This window comes from Pleurodeles waltl, chromosome 5 (genome assembly GCF_031143425.1).
Source record: "Pleurodeles waltl isolate 20211129_DDA chromosome 5, aPleWal1.hap1.20221129, whole genome shotgun sequence".
Lineage (NCBI taxonomy): Eukaryota > Metazoa > Chordata > Amphibia > Caudata > Salamandridae > Pleurodeles > Pleurodeles waltl.
The window spans coordinates 200,151,087-200,167,222 of record NC_090444.1 but is presented as its reverse complement, the minus strand read 5'-3'; the positions used below and the strand labels follow the sequence as shown (position 1 = coordinate 200,167,222).

At 40.8% G+C, this 16,136-nt stretch overlaps 1 protein-coding gene across 2 annotated transcripts in view; it reads left to right on the top strand.

Moving 5' to 3' along the window:
• The window catches only part of KCNK2 (potassium two pore domain channel subfamily K member 2), a 417,482-nt gene extending 403,558 nt beyond the window's left edge, over positions 1–13,924 (top strand). For both annotated transcript variants that reach the window (XM_069233893.1, XM_069233894.1), the window contains exon 7: positions 10,215–13,924. In XM_069233893.1, the coding sequence (XP_069089994.1) occupies positions 10,215–10,532 (318 nt within the window). In that variant the 3' untranslated portion in view covers positions 10,533–13,924. The remainder of the gene's footprint in view (positions 1–10,214) is intronic.
• Positions 13,925–16,136: the final 2,212 nt, after the last annotated feature.

The window sequence follows — 16,136 nt, the reverse complement described above, 5'->3', positions numbered from 1 at the left end:
AGCTCACCCCAAGGTTCCAGAAGCTCTGAGATGCTCCTTGAGGGTGCGGACTACAACTCCCAGAATACATCTTGTGCAAACTCCAATTTGGCCACTGGACAGTGGTCAGCAGGTCAGTTTCTTCAGGAGTTGGTGCAGGGGACTCTGGTTAACAATTTTTCACCTGGAGTCCCTCCTTGAACCAGTTGAAGCCAGGCAAAGTCCTTCTTGTGGTGAAGCCCAAGTGTGCAGCTGGTGCAGTCCTTCAGTGTGCAGTGTCCAGGTGCAGGCCAGGGGTCCAGCAGGGCAGTCCTTCTCCTGTAGTTCTTCCTTGTAGAGATCTGTTAGGGATCTGAGGTGTGGGTGCAGACCTGCCAGTTTTATCCTTGTCCTGGGTGAAAATCAAGGGGGTCCTGGTTCTTCAAACTGGTGCAGGGTCCTTCTCCCTGTGATGACCAGTTCCTGGGAAGTGTGGCAAAAATCAATGCCAGGAAGCAACATTCCTCAAAAATCCATCATGCTGAAACTGATTTTTGGAGGTTACATCTGTGTGAGCTCACCCACTGGTGTGCCTAAAAATCTTACACACCCTTCTCCTGCCCTCTCCTAATCTAATCAGGGAGGCACCCAATTGTCTGGGTTTGCAGGGTGTGGGGGAGGTGCTGGGGTGCTCCAAATGTCCTTCCCTGCCTTTGAAGACCAGTTTGGTAGCCCTCCCTCTTCTTGCCTCTCCATCTGCAGAGGGAAGTTCTCCTCCCTCAGGCTCATTGCTTTGTGCAGAGCCCAGGCTACTTCACACCTCATCAAGGCAACCTGGTCAGGCTGCCAGAGTCTGGCCAATCAGAGCAAACCACTGCAGGGCTGAAGTTGGCAACTTTTTAGGTAAAGTTTAAAACTCTTTACCTGAACACGTTATATTAAATCCAACAAATGTAAGTTGTGGGATTTATTATAACAAGTAATTTGATACCAAACTTGAGTCATCTGACACTTAAGGGGACTTTATAAATTAAAATAAAGTCTCCCCATTCTAGCCTATGGAGGCCATTCACTACAATGAGGGAAAAGCAAATTTGGCTGTTTTACCTCATCAGCGCTTACAAAACTATTCTTATAAGGTCCCTTATTATGATTACATGGCACCCAACCATAGGGGCACATAGGGCACACCTTAGGGGTGACATATGTAAAAATAAGGAAGTTTAAGACTTTGGAACTACTTTTAATTCCAAAGTCGAATTTGCATGTAACTTTAATTTAAAAGCAGCTAGCAAGGCAGGCCTGCCTTTAAAATGACACTGGCCACCTCAGCAGTGTACCAGAGGGATGTCTGGGTTGTCAGCTAGGGGAGTGAGAGGGAAGGGGTATCAGAAATGCTCCTCTCCCCAGCCCACTACCTGCCAGTGAGCCAAGAGTGATTTTTTTTTTATATTTGCATCCAATATAAGGAGAATGTCTAAAAAATTCAAACATGCTGGTTCCTCACACCTGTGAGTCATCCAGATGTTTGGGGGCTCAGAGTTAGGCTAGAAGGGCTGCAGGGAATGTGACACCTTCCTACACACATGGTGGACATGTCTGCTGATAAAAACATTCTGGGATGAGGTCCTCCGCATGATACTCTCCATCACTAGAGCCTCACTACCATACAATCCACATATGGTCATGGCGGAAGACCCAAGGGTAGGTAGGCTCTTCCCCACAATGACTCCTCAGAGGCAGCTATTCTCCCACCTCCTATCAGCAGCGAGATTCAGCACGGCCCAGATGTGGAAGCAGCCACAAGCACTCTCACTTAACATGTGGTGGGTAAGGCGTGGTCAATCTTTGCCATGGAAAATCTCACCCCAGTTGTTCGGGATAGGGTTGTCCAATTCGACACATCTTGGTAACCATTCACCACTAACATACGGAGTCAACAGAGAACAAGGGGGTTGCATTTCACGAGGTCCCAAAAAATTGTGGGCATCAGAGGTATATGTAATGACCCTCTTTGGACTCAGGGGGATGCTCATTGCAGGATAGACATTCAGATTGAATGGCAATAATTATCAAGAGGCATACGGGGAGGAACCGAGAACACCAACTGTCACTGCGGGGTGGAGACATGTTGTGATGGTGGTTGTTGTCCACTGAGTGTTGTGCGTGGGTTTTGTCACCCATACTGTAGCATTTAGTGATACTTAAGACAAAATTGTACTGTCATGTACACAAGAGTACAATCATCTATTTAATAGTCCATCCACTCATACATTCTTCCATGCACACACTTGCCTAATCATATAGCGGTTCACTCACTCATTCTTCCATTAGTTTCATGCAGTGATGCATACATTGATCCATCTGTGCTCTCACTCATTCATCCAGTGTTCCTTTCACCTATTGACTCATTCATGCTTTCATCGATTCACACAACCACAAACTTGTCAATCTATGAAGAAACATATGGGGTCTTAGTAGAAGCATATCAAATAATATTGTATAATTTGGTACTATATTGCATAAAATGCAGTTGCATACATTCTGTATTGTAGAGAAAACTGAAATATGATATTTGAAAGTTCCCTGTCAAATACTGTAAATAATTATCTTAAGAACAGTCCCCACACCACAGAGCTTTACTATTGCCAGAGTTACAATTTATGCAGCAAGGTTATCTAAATTATGTGGCAAGAATGCAAATGTCGTGCCACATTCTCTGACAGCGTTTTAATCTGAGTATGAAATGGCATTTTTTGTGAAATCTGCAAATGATCTGCAAATAATGTGGCAATTGCAATACATTCATAATTATATCGTAAACACTGCAGCAACAGGATCTCATAAAGGCCCTCATCATTGTTCATTTTTTTATTTTAAAATGTATTCATGAAAGGTAAACGAATCTTAAACATTATAATTTCAATCATTGCCCATTGTTAGCTGCCTTTGAGGAAACAGCTTTTTCATGCTGCCTACCCCGACCTAAACATGTAATATGACAGAAAAATCATAACAGGTTATATGAGGAACAGGGTGTTTTGCCACTTCAGGGTCCTGGCGAAAAATGTAGACCTCGGCTTTGTTGTTTATTAAGAGGTAAGATTGGACATATTAAACAGTTACTCGTATGTAGCCTTTATTTGATGGGAAAGAATAGAAAAAAACTCAATCGAAAAACTTTTACACAGGGAGGTTTCAATGATTTATTCTAAAATTGCTAGTTACAGATCTACAGAAATTTCAGTCCTTAACATTGTTCATGCCCTATCAATGGGCACTGAAATGTAAAAAAAATAGTCTTTGTGATTGTGGGACACGTGTGAAACGAACAGTGAATGCGAGTGGCTTGACTGACGCATAAAAAGCATGTTTTTGCAAAGTGTTCCAATAATTTCTTCTCTTATTTTATGTTAAATATGTTTTTCAAGTTCACTATATCAATATCGAGGACATTCAGCTCCTCAGAACGACTGTTATTATCACAAATGCCGACAAAGGGCTGCAACAAAACATGTACTTATCAAACGGTTTGGAAAAGCTGTTTCGCAAAATATTCAAACACTTAACAGTTTCCCTTGTAGAAGTCAATTCACACAAATGCTAATGGAAGCGGAAGTGACATGCCGTCACACACCCGTTGACCCACAATATCCTCATATGGTCGAACCATTCTCCAAATGTTAATCCCTCAGAAGCACCTTATTTACTGCTTACAAGCTAATGAGAGGTCAGTAACCAGAGCTATGTAAAGTAAACATGGATTCAACATGGTTTTAAGTGAATCAGGGATAGAAACATGGTAATGCAATGGGACGAGGATAATCACGGCCAAATATACAACAATGTTGTAAAACAGGGCATTCCAATGAACTAGGTTAATGAAGGCCATATATACAACAATATTCCAAAGGGAATCAGTCAAAAACATTTAATGTAGAGATTATCCCATTCAATGAACCTGCTGTTACAATAAATGTACTGTAAATCTGTGAAAAACTAAATTCTAATTGTTCTGTACATTACATGAGTAGAGCGATAATTCCAATACTGAACAAGTGCTACAAGTGATGGAGCAGTGAAAGTGAAAATAAGTGAAGAATGTGCAAATGAAAAAACAACCAAACAGTGTGCATAACCAAGGAATGCATTAACCATCAGGACATGAATTACAAAGTAGAACAACACAAAAAATAAATTGGTTAGGTTCCTCAACGTCTGGCAATCAATGCAAATATGATTAGGACTGAGAAGTCGATGTTTCTACCCCTTGAAATCATATAATGGGGTCTTCCTCAGGACAGAATTGTAGTAACCAATAAATAGATATAAGAGGTGTGTAAGTATTAGAAAAAAGAATAGTCACAGTGAATGATACTATCATACCGCTCACCTGGCCCAAAAAGGAACATGCATCCATTCAATGTTTAGAAAACAGAACAGTAGGGCAATTGATGTCCTTCAACTGACCTATAAGGAAAAGAGCTATAATTAAGAAAGCAAAATAGTACATGAGACAGGCACTCAACCTATAGAAGAATACTTTATACAAAATTCAAAGTGACCTGTGCATGGTTGTTACGTAGAAACCATAGTAATAAGCCACAAAATCTACCTAAATGGTCTGAAAACACTTGGGAGGAGAATTAGTCACCTAGCAAAAGTACAATGTGCACCACAAATAAACCAAGGCATATTAACTATCATGCGTGGATCAATAATGCTGAAACCCATACACCAGAAGAGCAATCAGTACATGCCAATAGGAATTAAGCATGACAACCAACCACATGTCCACAGTGTCTGTCAAACTACAAGCTTGCAGAGAAATAGGAAGACACGTGTACCCAGATTCAGGGCAGAGTGACAGGCTTCAGTCTCTTTCCCCGCAGGAGACGGATGCGTTGATTTGGAGAAAGCACCTCTGGTACGGGCAGGCTTGCGTTGATTTTCCACGCCCAGCGATGTTGCGTCGTTGCAGCCTCCATCAGCGATGCCAAGAGTCGTTTCTCCAGCCGCGTGCGTTGATTTCACAGCCACTCTGCAAGTGCTATGTCGATTTCAGCCATGGAGCCGGCGACACATCATTTCTTTAGCCACTCTCGGAGGTTGTGTGGGAAAATTCCCCGCACAGCGATCTGTACGTGGATTTCCAACCTTGGTCCACCAGTTTCACCTGTCAAGGCCCCAGGAACTGGATAGGGCACCACTTGGCAGGGCGCGAGTCTCAGCAGAGGCTCCAGGTGCTGGCAGAGAGAATCTTTGCTGTCCCTGAGTCTTCAACAACAGGAGGCAAGCTCGGTTTCAAGCCCTTGGAGAGTTCTTCACAAGCAGGAAGGCACACAAAGTCAAGTCGAGTGTTCTCTTGCACAGGCAGATGCAGCAACTGCTAAATAGCTCCACAAAGCACAGTCGCAGGCAGGGCAGCTCTTCTTCCTTAGCTCTTCAGCTCTTCTCCAGGCAGAGGTTCTTCTTGGTTTCCAGAAGTGATCTAAAGTCTGTGGTTTTGGGTGTCCTTCTTATACCCATTTTGCCCTTTGAAGTAGGCTTACTTCAAAGAAAAGTCTCTCTTGTTTGTGAAATCATGCCTGGCCCAGGCCAGGCCCCAGGCACACACCAGGGGGTTGAAGACTTCATTGTGTGAGGGCAGACACAGCCCTTTCAGGTGTGAGTGACCACTCCTCCCTTCCCTCCTAGCACAGATGGCTCTTCAGGCTATGCAGGCTACACCCCAGCTCCCTTTGTGTCACTGTCTAGAGAGAGGTGCAAACAGCCCAACTGTCAAACTGACCCAGCTGGGAATCCATAAACAGGCAGTCACAGAATGGTTTAAGCAAGAAAATGCTAACTTTCTAAAAGTGTCATTTTCAAACACAATCTTAAAATCAACTTTACTAAACGATGTATTTTTAAATTGTGAGCTCAGAGACCCCAAATTCCACATGTCCATCCGCTCCCAAAGGGAATCTACACTTCGGTCATATTAAAAGGCAGCCCCCATGTTGACCTATGAGAGGGCTAGGCCTTGCAACAGTGAAAACCGAATTTAGCAGTATTTCACTGTTAGGACGTATAAAACACATTAGTATATGTCCTACCTTAAACACACACTGCACCCTGCCCCTGGGGATACCTAGGGCCTACCTTAGGGTTGCCTTACATGTAAGAAAAGGGAAGGTTTAGGTCCTGCAAGTGGGTACACTTGCCAAGTCGAATTGGCAGCTTAAAACTGCACACACAGACACTGCAGTGGCAGGTTCTGAGCCATGTTTACAGAGCTACTAATATGGGTGGCACAACCAGTGCTGCAGGCCCACTAGTAGCATTTGATTTACAGGCCCTGGGCACCTCTTGTGCAATGTACTAGCGACTTACCAGTAAATATGCCGATCATGGATAAACCAATTCCATACACATTTTGTATAGGAGCACTTGCATTTTAGCACTGGATAGCAGTGGTAAAGTGCCCAGAGTAACAAAAACAGCAGTAACAGAGTCCAGCACACATCAACAACCTGGGAAACAGAGGCAAAAAGTTAAGGGAGACCATGCCAAGGATGAAAAGTCTAACAACCAGCATATTAAAAAATCAGAGTCTGTGAAAAAGTCACTCATTGTAGTACAATGCCTGCGCACTCTAAGGAATTGTCCATAAGGCAAATTATCAGAGAGCCCTCTTATGTGATGACTGGAATGCATCAGTAATGAGTTTCACTCAGTAGGCTTGCTATACTGTGTTTTAGGTAATATACCCCCATCCAACTTAATGGTCAAGGAAAGTAATAGTTTGCTGTCATATTGCTTGGTAACTTGCATGTCAGTTGATCTGTTGTTAATCTACTGCAGCAACAGTTACAGATGCAACATTATCCGTCAGATCATAAAAACATAATCTGTATAATGATGCCACATGGTTATGTCTTGTCTGAAAACGTTATGTTCATTATACAAGTGTGTGTGTTCATAATTATCCATAACCAGATTAGCTAAATCAGGAACGAACCTGGCTCCCATTGCTACTTCTTTGCTTTGGTAATAAAAAGTGCTCATGAATTGAAAAACGTTTTTTAAAAGTGCGGTTTCTGTGATTTGGACTACAAACTCTGTAGGGACCGTAGGAAGATGTTCACTTGACTCCAAGGTTATAGAGATCACACACAATGCCTCTTGCTGGGGAATATTGGTATAGAAAGCTTGAATATCTAAGTTCACCAGAAGGGCTGTGGAGTTATTGAAGGGAGTCCCCTCTATGAGTTGAAAAATGTCACTGTACTGACAAAGTGGTTTCAAGAATGATTCACTGGAAGAGACAGTGGGTTGGCAGGAAGGATTAGTCAAGTTTTTGTGTATCTTAGGTAGAATGTATATCGAAGGGAGTATGGGATATTTGAAATTCAGAAAAGCATGTTTATTCTTGGATAAGAAGCCTTTCTGTATTAGTGATAGCTTGAATCATAGATTGCACCTCTGATTAGAGGGATCATGTTTTAGCTTGGTGTAATGTTCCTCAATGAACAGTTGTCTGAGAAGATCTGCTCAGTAAGATTATTTTTTCCTGGACTTTAATCCCACCACCTTTATCTGCTGGTTTATTGATGATCTCAGGATTGAATGCCAAGGCTTGTAGTTCATTATTTTCTTCTTTAGATACATTGTTTTTGATGTACCTACATGTTTTAGTAACTTTGTCAATATCTCGCAGGACGACTTTCTCAAAGTTGATCATCTCAGCAACGATGATATTAGAAGGTGGATTAAAGATAAAAGTGGGTCTTACTCATATGGCACTTTTTTCCCCTGCATATTTGTTGTTTGCAAAAATGTATCTTAGTCTTATCATATGGCAAAATCTCTGCAACTCTAATTTAACTAGAAAAGGGTCAGATTTCATGGTTAGAACAACACATTAATCCGTATTCAATAAGACCATCTCATGAGAAGCCAATGTGTGTTTGGACAAGTTAAATATAGTAGGTGTAGACTAGTCGATAGAATCAGAAGTAGCTCTCACCATTGACACCTCTGTCTCCATGTTTGTCTCTCCTCATGTGAGTCTGGTTATCAGTATTCCCATCCATGGCCTGGTCCTCTCCCTCAACCACAACCTCTGCCTCTCTGGGTTTGGTAGTTCTGTCCACGGGACCATTGGTCCCCTACACTTGTTAAAAAATGGGATGTGCAGAAGCACTATGTGTGGAATTTCTAGATGACAAATGAGTACTACTGGTGTAAGGTTCAGAGTCAAAAGCCTCTGAGTTGAAAGTGTCTGAAAATGTCACAAAACTTTTTTGAAAATGCCGTCCTCTGTTCACAAATCTTCCCTTTTCGTCCTGTTGGTAATATTCATCAAAGAACTATTAGTAAGTCTAGTTTTTGTTGTAATTTCAGATGCCCCTAGCTAATTTGTCTAGTTTTTTGTTTCTGTTATGTAACTATTTTGAATTCAGAAACAGTTTTTTCTAGTGCAACCAAAGCTTCCTTAGCATTAATGAACAATGGGTCAGCGAGGATTTTTTCACTAGATGCACAATTTCTTTTTCAAGTCTTTTCACATGTTCTACCTAGCACCATCCAGTGAGGTAAGCAATTATTGCCCACAAAACTCACTGTACTTTAACTCATCAGTACAAATTACAGGTTAATTCCTAACCTGCAACCCCAAAAGTATTGTGTTGGATTGCAGATACTGGGTCATAAGGTGACCATGCAACTGGGTAGAAATTAGTTTTTTGTTCAATTTTTAAAGCTTCTCCATCTTCTGATTATCGATTGGACTACGTGTGGACCCTAAAAAGGAAGATCCCTTTAATGATTTTTTAATATATTCATCAGTATAGGTTTATTCGCAGTGCACATTATACATTTGCATGGTGACTATATCACCCCCCAAGTGTTTCTAGACTCTTTAAGTATCTTTGTGGCTTATTACCATGGTTTCCACATAACATACCATTCATGGGTCACTTTGAATTTTCCATAGACTATTCCTAAGCTGGTTGAGCGCCTGTCCCCTGTACTATTTTGTTTTCTTAATTATAGTTTTTTTCCTTATATGCCATTTGTGTCACTTGTAGGATATCGGCCATCCGGTTCTGTTTTCTGAACATTGCATTGTAGCTTGTTCCTGTATCTCTTTATAGGTTACTACAGCTCTGTCCTGAGGAAGGGGTCGAAATGTCAACTTTTCAGTCTTAACCATATTTGTATTGATTGCAGGACTTTGAGAAACCTAACCAATTTATTTTTGTGGGTTTCTACTTTGTAATTGATACGCTGGTGCTTAAGGCATTTTTTGGTGATGCGCACTGTATGCTTGTTTTTTCACTCGCATATTATTCACTTATTTTTACTCTCACTGCGCCATCACCAGTAGCATCTTTCCATATATTGGAATTTTATTTCTACTCATGTACAGAATGATTAATTCTTTTTTTTTTTTACAGACCTGCAGTACATTTATTGTGACAACAGGGTCATTGAATGGGTTAATCCCAGAGAATGTATTACATGTTTTAAGTGATTCCCTTTGGAACATTGTTATCTATATATGGCCATCATGCAAAGGCAGCCTCTGAAGTACTCAAGGGTAAGCCAAGGGTTGTAGTTGATACCTCTGGCAACCTCAAAATGATGTTCATGCCCAAATGTTGTGGCATCATGCTTTGTTAGCAATTGCTCCTGCTTGATATACAATTTAGAGCTCGACAGTTTAACATTTCAGAAATTACAGTAGAAAAAAAAAAAACAATCAAAAAATAGTAAACATCCAGTGCCAAAATATGATCAATCATTGTAAAGCAGACTCATAATCCCTTTAGCAAAGCTTGAGGTTCTCCTGCCACTCTAGTACAGTGTTCTAGATTTGGTCCGTAGGCTGCTTTTAAACTCTGCCTGCCAGTTCCAAGTCCTGACCATGAGTGTGGCTGAATGTCTATGGAGGTCTTTAGCTTGATGATGGGGATGATGTTGAACATAACATCTATATATCGAAGTAAGCATTTCTGGTGATGGGACCCTTATGGCCAGTAATCATTGTTACACAAGAACTCAAGTGAACAGATGATTTGCAGATCGCTGGTTTGTGGACGGGGATATTTGCAAATGAGATGTTAATTTCCTCATGTATGGCTCTGTCTGAATTTATAATTTGAAAAAATAATCTGGCTGTATGATGTCATCTATTTTCTGTGGGAACTGAAAGGTCTAAAGTCTTGTAACTGGGAACTGATGCTGTCTGTGTTTGTGTACTTGTGCAGGTGGGAGAGTTCAGAGCGCATGCCGCCGAGTGGACAGCGAATGTCTCCGCAGAATTCAAAGAAACCCGCAGGCGACTGAGTGTGGAAATTTATGACAAGTTTCAGCGGGCCACCTCTATAAAAAGGAAGCTCTCTGCAGAACTGGGCATGAGCCCAACTCAAGAGCTCACGCAAGGGAAGCGGACCCTATCGGTGAACCATCTTACGAATGACAAGGAACTGCTACCAGCTCTTACCAAGAGTGACAGTATTTACCTGAACGGCCTGACTCCACACTGTGCGAGTGAGGAAATTGCAATCATTGAAAACATGAAGTAGAGCAAATGTTTGTGTCCCTGCTTCTTTGATACCACTACTTTGACTGGCCAACTGTTAGATTTTTCTTTCATATTACCAGTGCTAGTTGCATTATGAAGATGCGCATGATCTCAATTAAAAGGAAACCACAAAACTTGGGACGTGGAGTTAGCATCGAATTGATCAGTCACTTCAAGATATATTGGGCATGAGTTGTTGATGAATAATGAACTGCCCAATATTGAATGACTTAATTCTGTCCATTGTGTTTCTCTTTCCTAATGTGCCATAGGAATCACAAAGAAATGCATTACCTTTGGCAATGCTGATGATATATCTTTGAGAGATCATTCCTTCATCTTTCAGGTACTAACTGAGCCTAGAAGACTGACCTATACTGACTGAACCATTGTTGTAAATGGAAGAAACGTCTGATGCAGCCTTTTGCCTAAGAAATGTTTGCCAGTGCCTTATAGTCTCAAGACACACTCTGCATAGCCATCATATGTTTTTGTCTGCTTTATTTTTCGCATGAGCAATGTGTGAAATTGTTTCTTTTCCTTCTTCCTTGAAATAATCTGTAAGGATATTTGCTTGACTTTAGATATCAGAGCCTACACATACAGACCTAATTAAGACAAATGAAGGCAACACACTTCGCTGCGGTTTGAATGACAATGCAGTTGCAAGAGTTACAAAAATGAGTGAAAAAGTATTCTTCCATATTTCGGTTAAAATAATTTAGTACATGTTATGTTGTTCACGCTCCACTGTGTGTCACATTTCCGAAAACATAGAGTAACAAATGCTTACATTATATATCAGGACAGAACTTGGGAGATTGTAAAATCCAAATATTTAATATACTTGGAGCCGAGTGATGTGGTGAATGGCTTCCAATTTTAGATCTCATTGCCTTCACCAATCAATCTGAACTGAGTAAATCATTTTCTCTATATCTCATGCTATCTTGTACAGCTTTCTAATTTCTCCCTCAACAGTCGAGCAAATCCCTAACAAGTAACCACCCTGCCACAAGTGATATAGAAAGAGCCATTAGATATATACAGGAGATAGACTGCTACTGAGGCATTTCTGTGCATATGGGAATAAGTGTTTAGTGCTAAAATACAATTAAGAACATTAATTTGCAAGACAGAAATTTGGCCAATAATCTGCTTAATTGTATCACATGCAAGCAATCCAGTTTAAACCACACATTTCTGAAATGCAATGATCTGATACCAAGCTTGCTACAAAGGAACAGAACACTCAATGAGAGTGCTAATAGATATGACTTCTCTACAGTGCACTTACTTGACATCTATGTTGTGCAAGCACTTTCAAGCCCAAAACATGCAGGCAAAATGTACACCATTGTACACACCGTCAGACACCAATTTTATCAAAGTTCAAAAGACAAGCAGGCTCCTATGCACACCGACTTCTTTGCACACAGATCTTCAGACACACAATTTTATAAAGTTCAATGGACAAACATAGAGAACAAATAAAAATGGGTATCAATTAAAAGAAACCAGAAGCCACACATATTCATGTGCAGGAGGGCAGTACAAAGTGAAGTACAAGTGTGGAACGCATGTTGGTGCACAGCAAGAGGCACTGGATAATGTTTGGCAAAGGGTTTACAGCGGTATGGTTTACAACATGACACACAGTGAGATGTGCATCTGCGAGCACAAAGGTGACGTGAGTTGGGAGCACTCAATGATGTGCAAATGGAGAAAAACAAGATTTCCCATCAGGGGCGAACTAGGTGCTTCACCTGAAAGGAAGCCCTGCAAATATGAAAGAGGAGATTACTGTGGGTTAGCCTTCATATAAACTATGTGCTGTCCATCAGAATAGTACTGGAAGTTACCAAGGTGGCATGCACTGCATCATATATACAAAGGATAAGAAACTGAAACCTGTACAAACTGTCAACAAATTACCTGACTTAAACTTAAATGAAGTTAGTGGAGAAGACTCAGGCTGTTATTACGACCCTGGCGGTCATGAGACCGCTAGGGCCCAGGTGGAGGTCGAACTGCCGGCAATGCGGCGGTCTGTCCTCCACATTTGACCTTGGCGAAAGCACCACGGTCCGACAATGGGCACTGCCAGGTTGCTGCCGGTCGACAGCCTGGCAGTGCCGGCAGGCTTAATCCAGCAAGGCGGCGCTGCCAGTCTTTGCATGGCGGTTCCACCACCATGCAAAGCCTGGTAGAGACAGGGTGCCGGGGGCCATTGCAGGGGCCCCCATGGACAGCCCCATCGCACTTTTCACTGCCTGTATTACGCACCACAACATTGCCGCCAGCACAATTATGAGCCTGCGTTAATGTTATGGTGAGTTTCCCACTGGGCCAGAGGGAAACTCATAATAGGGCCAACGGACGGAAAACGGGAGTGGCGGTTTTCCAACCCAAATAGTTTGCTGGAGTTCCTTACTTTCATTGAGGATCCAAATGATTTGACATATTACTGTTGTCAACCAAATTTATAGAGGCAAATATAAAACGCTTTTTCCCCACTTCGCATACATCCTTTTCTCTCCACTACTGTCAGGTCTGAGGGTACCACAGAGGCAGAGGCTAGACATATCACAGGCATATCACATTTATTCATAACCACTAATGAAGCACAGGTCATCCATGCAAAATGAAAGCAATGTCATTTATAATAAGCCCAAAATGTATCTGTGTGTAGGTAACTAAACTAGACATGCTCCTGTGCACGGGCGAACATTCACATACTCATAACCCGCAGTCATTACACCCAAAATTGTGCAAGAGGATTTGTTTTTTCAGTAGAAGACACATTGTGGAGCACATATTTACCTTCGCCACATTATACTTTATTTTTATGTTATATGAAGAAATATGGTCCAAAAAAGGCTTTACAACTTTGTTTATTTACCCGTTAGAGCTGTATTTTCAGAGCAATACCATACAACGTTTTCTGTTATTTTTAATTACCTTTTGGTGAAATAAAACGCTTTCCAAATATAGCATTGACCAAACCATATTGCTCAAAGGTGTAATTCCTCTGCTTCGGAGTCTGTTGTTGCTCAGTTCTCAGTGTCCTCATGCCAAAAGCAGTATCCGCTTAGCCATTCCGATCCTGTTACAATACTTGCGATACATTATAATGGAGGTGCATTTTTCGCAGTAGAATAAATATGTACAGTTTACCATTAATACAACTTTGCTCTGTTGATGTTGAAATCCCAATCAGCACAGGTCTTACATTTCTAGACATCTGTGGGACCTCTAGACACCGGACTATAAATGATGTCCTATGTTTATCGTAAGGCTGTTTCTCTGATTTCATGCAATGTTTTACCTGAAATTGAGTTATGATACGCTATCAGACACGCAGAGTGGTAAACTTATGGAAATTAATTAAATATTTTAAAGAAAGTGATTCGATTTGAATGTAATGGGCTTTCTGCTGCAAGAAAATGAGACTCGTTTCTTTTTTAATGTCAGGTATTATGGTCATGTCATTTTAATAATTGTGCGCTCATTTATTGTCTCTCCCAGGGAGAGTGACAGCATGTCAGCCTCACTCTTTCGCTTTTTAGCTTTGGAGTTTTTCATTTAGTGGGCATATGAATTATACTTTCTTCGTGGACGTGTAGTATTTATTCTTAGCTACATCAGTATTATTGTCCAAGCCATTTACAGAAAGATATGCACATCAACAAAGGACAACGAATCTGTATAGCTGTGGATGTAATATATATATATATATATATACACACACATTAACATATATACATTCACATACATTTGTAAATATACGCATTTACATATATACATTTACATCTAAATGCATATATATATATATATATATATGTATATGTATATATACACACACGCAAATGTATATTTATATATACATTTGCGAGTGTATTTGTATTTATAGGGCAACAACTCAAAGTAATACTAGTAAACGCACAACACACAGTTCATTAAAGGGTTACTGAACATAGCATTTAATGCTTTATAAGTGCATTTTCAACGTGCTATTCACAACTACAAAGTGCTATTATGCAAATAGGGAAATAATAATCATCGGTTCAACAAGAAATATTAATCCTTTTTATAAGCTTCTCAAAAATGTGTAATTTCTTAGAGAAGGCGGTTGCTGCAGCAGAACAGAAATTCGAGGTCTGGAGAGAAGGAACAGTGTTCCGCCAAATAGAAGTAAGACTTAAAATAAAACAAATGTGGGTCCTGCCAAAACTAGGAAGACCTTATTTTTTTCAGAAATCTTATTAGTTTTTCCAGACATTTTAATCATTTTCACGAGGCATTACATTTTTGCATTTATATTGGCACAATTACTTATGCAAGGAAGACCTTATGACTTATGGCTAATATCACTTAATAGCACCGAAGCTAAGGTTTTAGATAAAATACTTGTTATTAGATTGGGCAGTATGGTGAAAGTGTGCAGAGATTAGTGCAGCTTCGATGCAGGATGCAGTACTTGCCACTTTCCATAACGTGCTTGAGTTTTGGTTCAGGGAGGATCTGGCCTGGCAATTCAGGCTGGACTGATTCCACTGCAGCAGGGTCAAGACTGATTTGCATACGGCTGTGTCCAAAATGAGGTGGCATGGTGTGCAAATTAAAGATGGACTGGGATGAGGCGCCGAGTGATTGCCAGAGGCTACGGATATTTAATGCATTCCATCAATCTCTATTTTGTATACTTTAGCAAGTGTGAATGCATGACACTGTTCATCACTCTTCCTATGGAGAGGCACAACCATCAGGGCTGTTCTCCTTGTACCCTCTACTGATTGTTCTCGTAATTAACACACTTGCAGACGTCTTAAGAAGGAGTACTGGGTGGGGCATCTGGTGATAGTAAGGTAAGATGACAGGCTCTCTCGATATGCAGGAAACATGCTCATCTTCATAGAAAGGTGCAATGTCACTGGGCCTCAATTCAAGCTGCAGTGCTGAAAAATGTGTCAAACCATTGAACATTATTGCAAAAGTTACAACGCATTTGAAATGCAGCAGTGTGCAATGTGAATAATGACGTTTTTCATGAGCATTCCATCTGTGTGAGACACTGCTTAAGAAGTCGATGAAGAGTATCAAATCTGTAATTAAATTGGCTACTCCCTCATACTTTTCATTGCGTTCATGTTTCATCAAGTTTGTGAAAACCATTGAATTGCAAGGCTTTTTTTAATATGTGTACATACATGTAGATTTGCACATTCCTCTGCACTTGTTCCTCCTCAATGCATTGTCTTTTGAAGGACAATGAGCATGAGATAACAGTTATAACAGAAGGTTGGAGCCTTTGGGAGAGACATACCTATTCAAATCTAATGCAAATACTACTATGAATAGGGGTTCACAAATTCTGAGTAGGGTTCAAGTATTGAGAATCAGTGTGCACAAACTGCAATTATCACACAGGTAGTGACTAATGGTTTAGCACTCCATAAACAAGCTAGGGGCAGTGATACGGAGGGAAAGGAGCAGATGTTCCAACCACAACAGTGGAAAGTAAAATCCTCCCTCCAGTTGTTTGAAAAACTAACAACAATGCAATCCCCACCAATAGATTTGATAGAGGGGCCAATCCATCTCA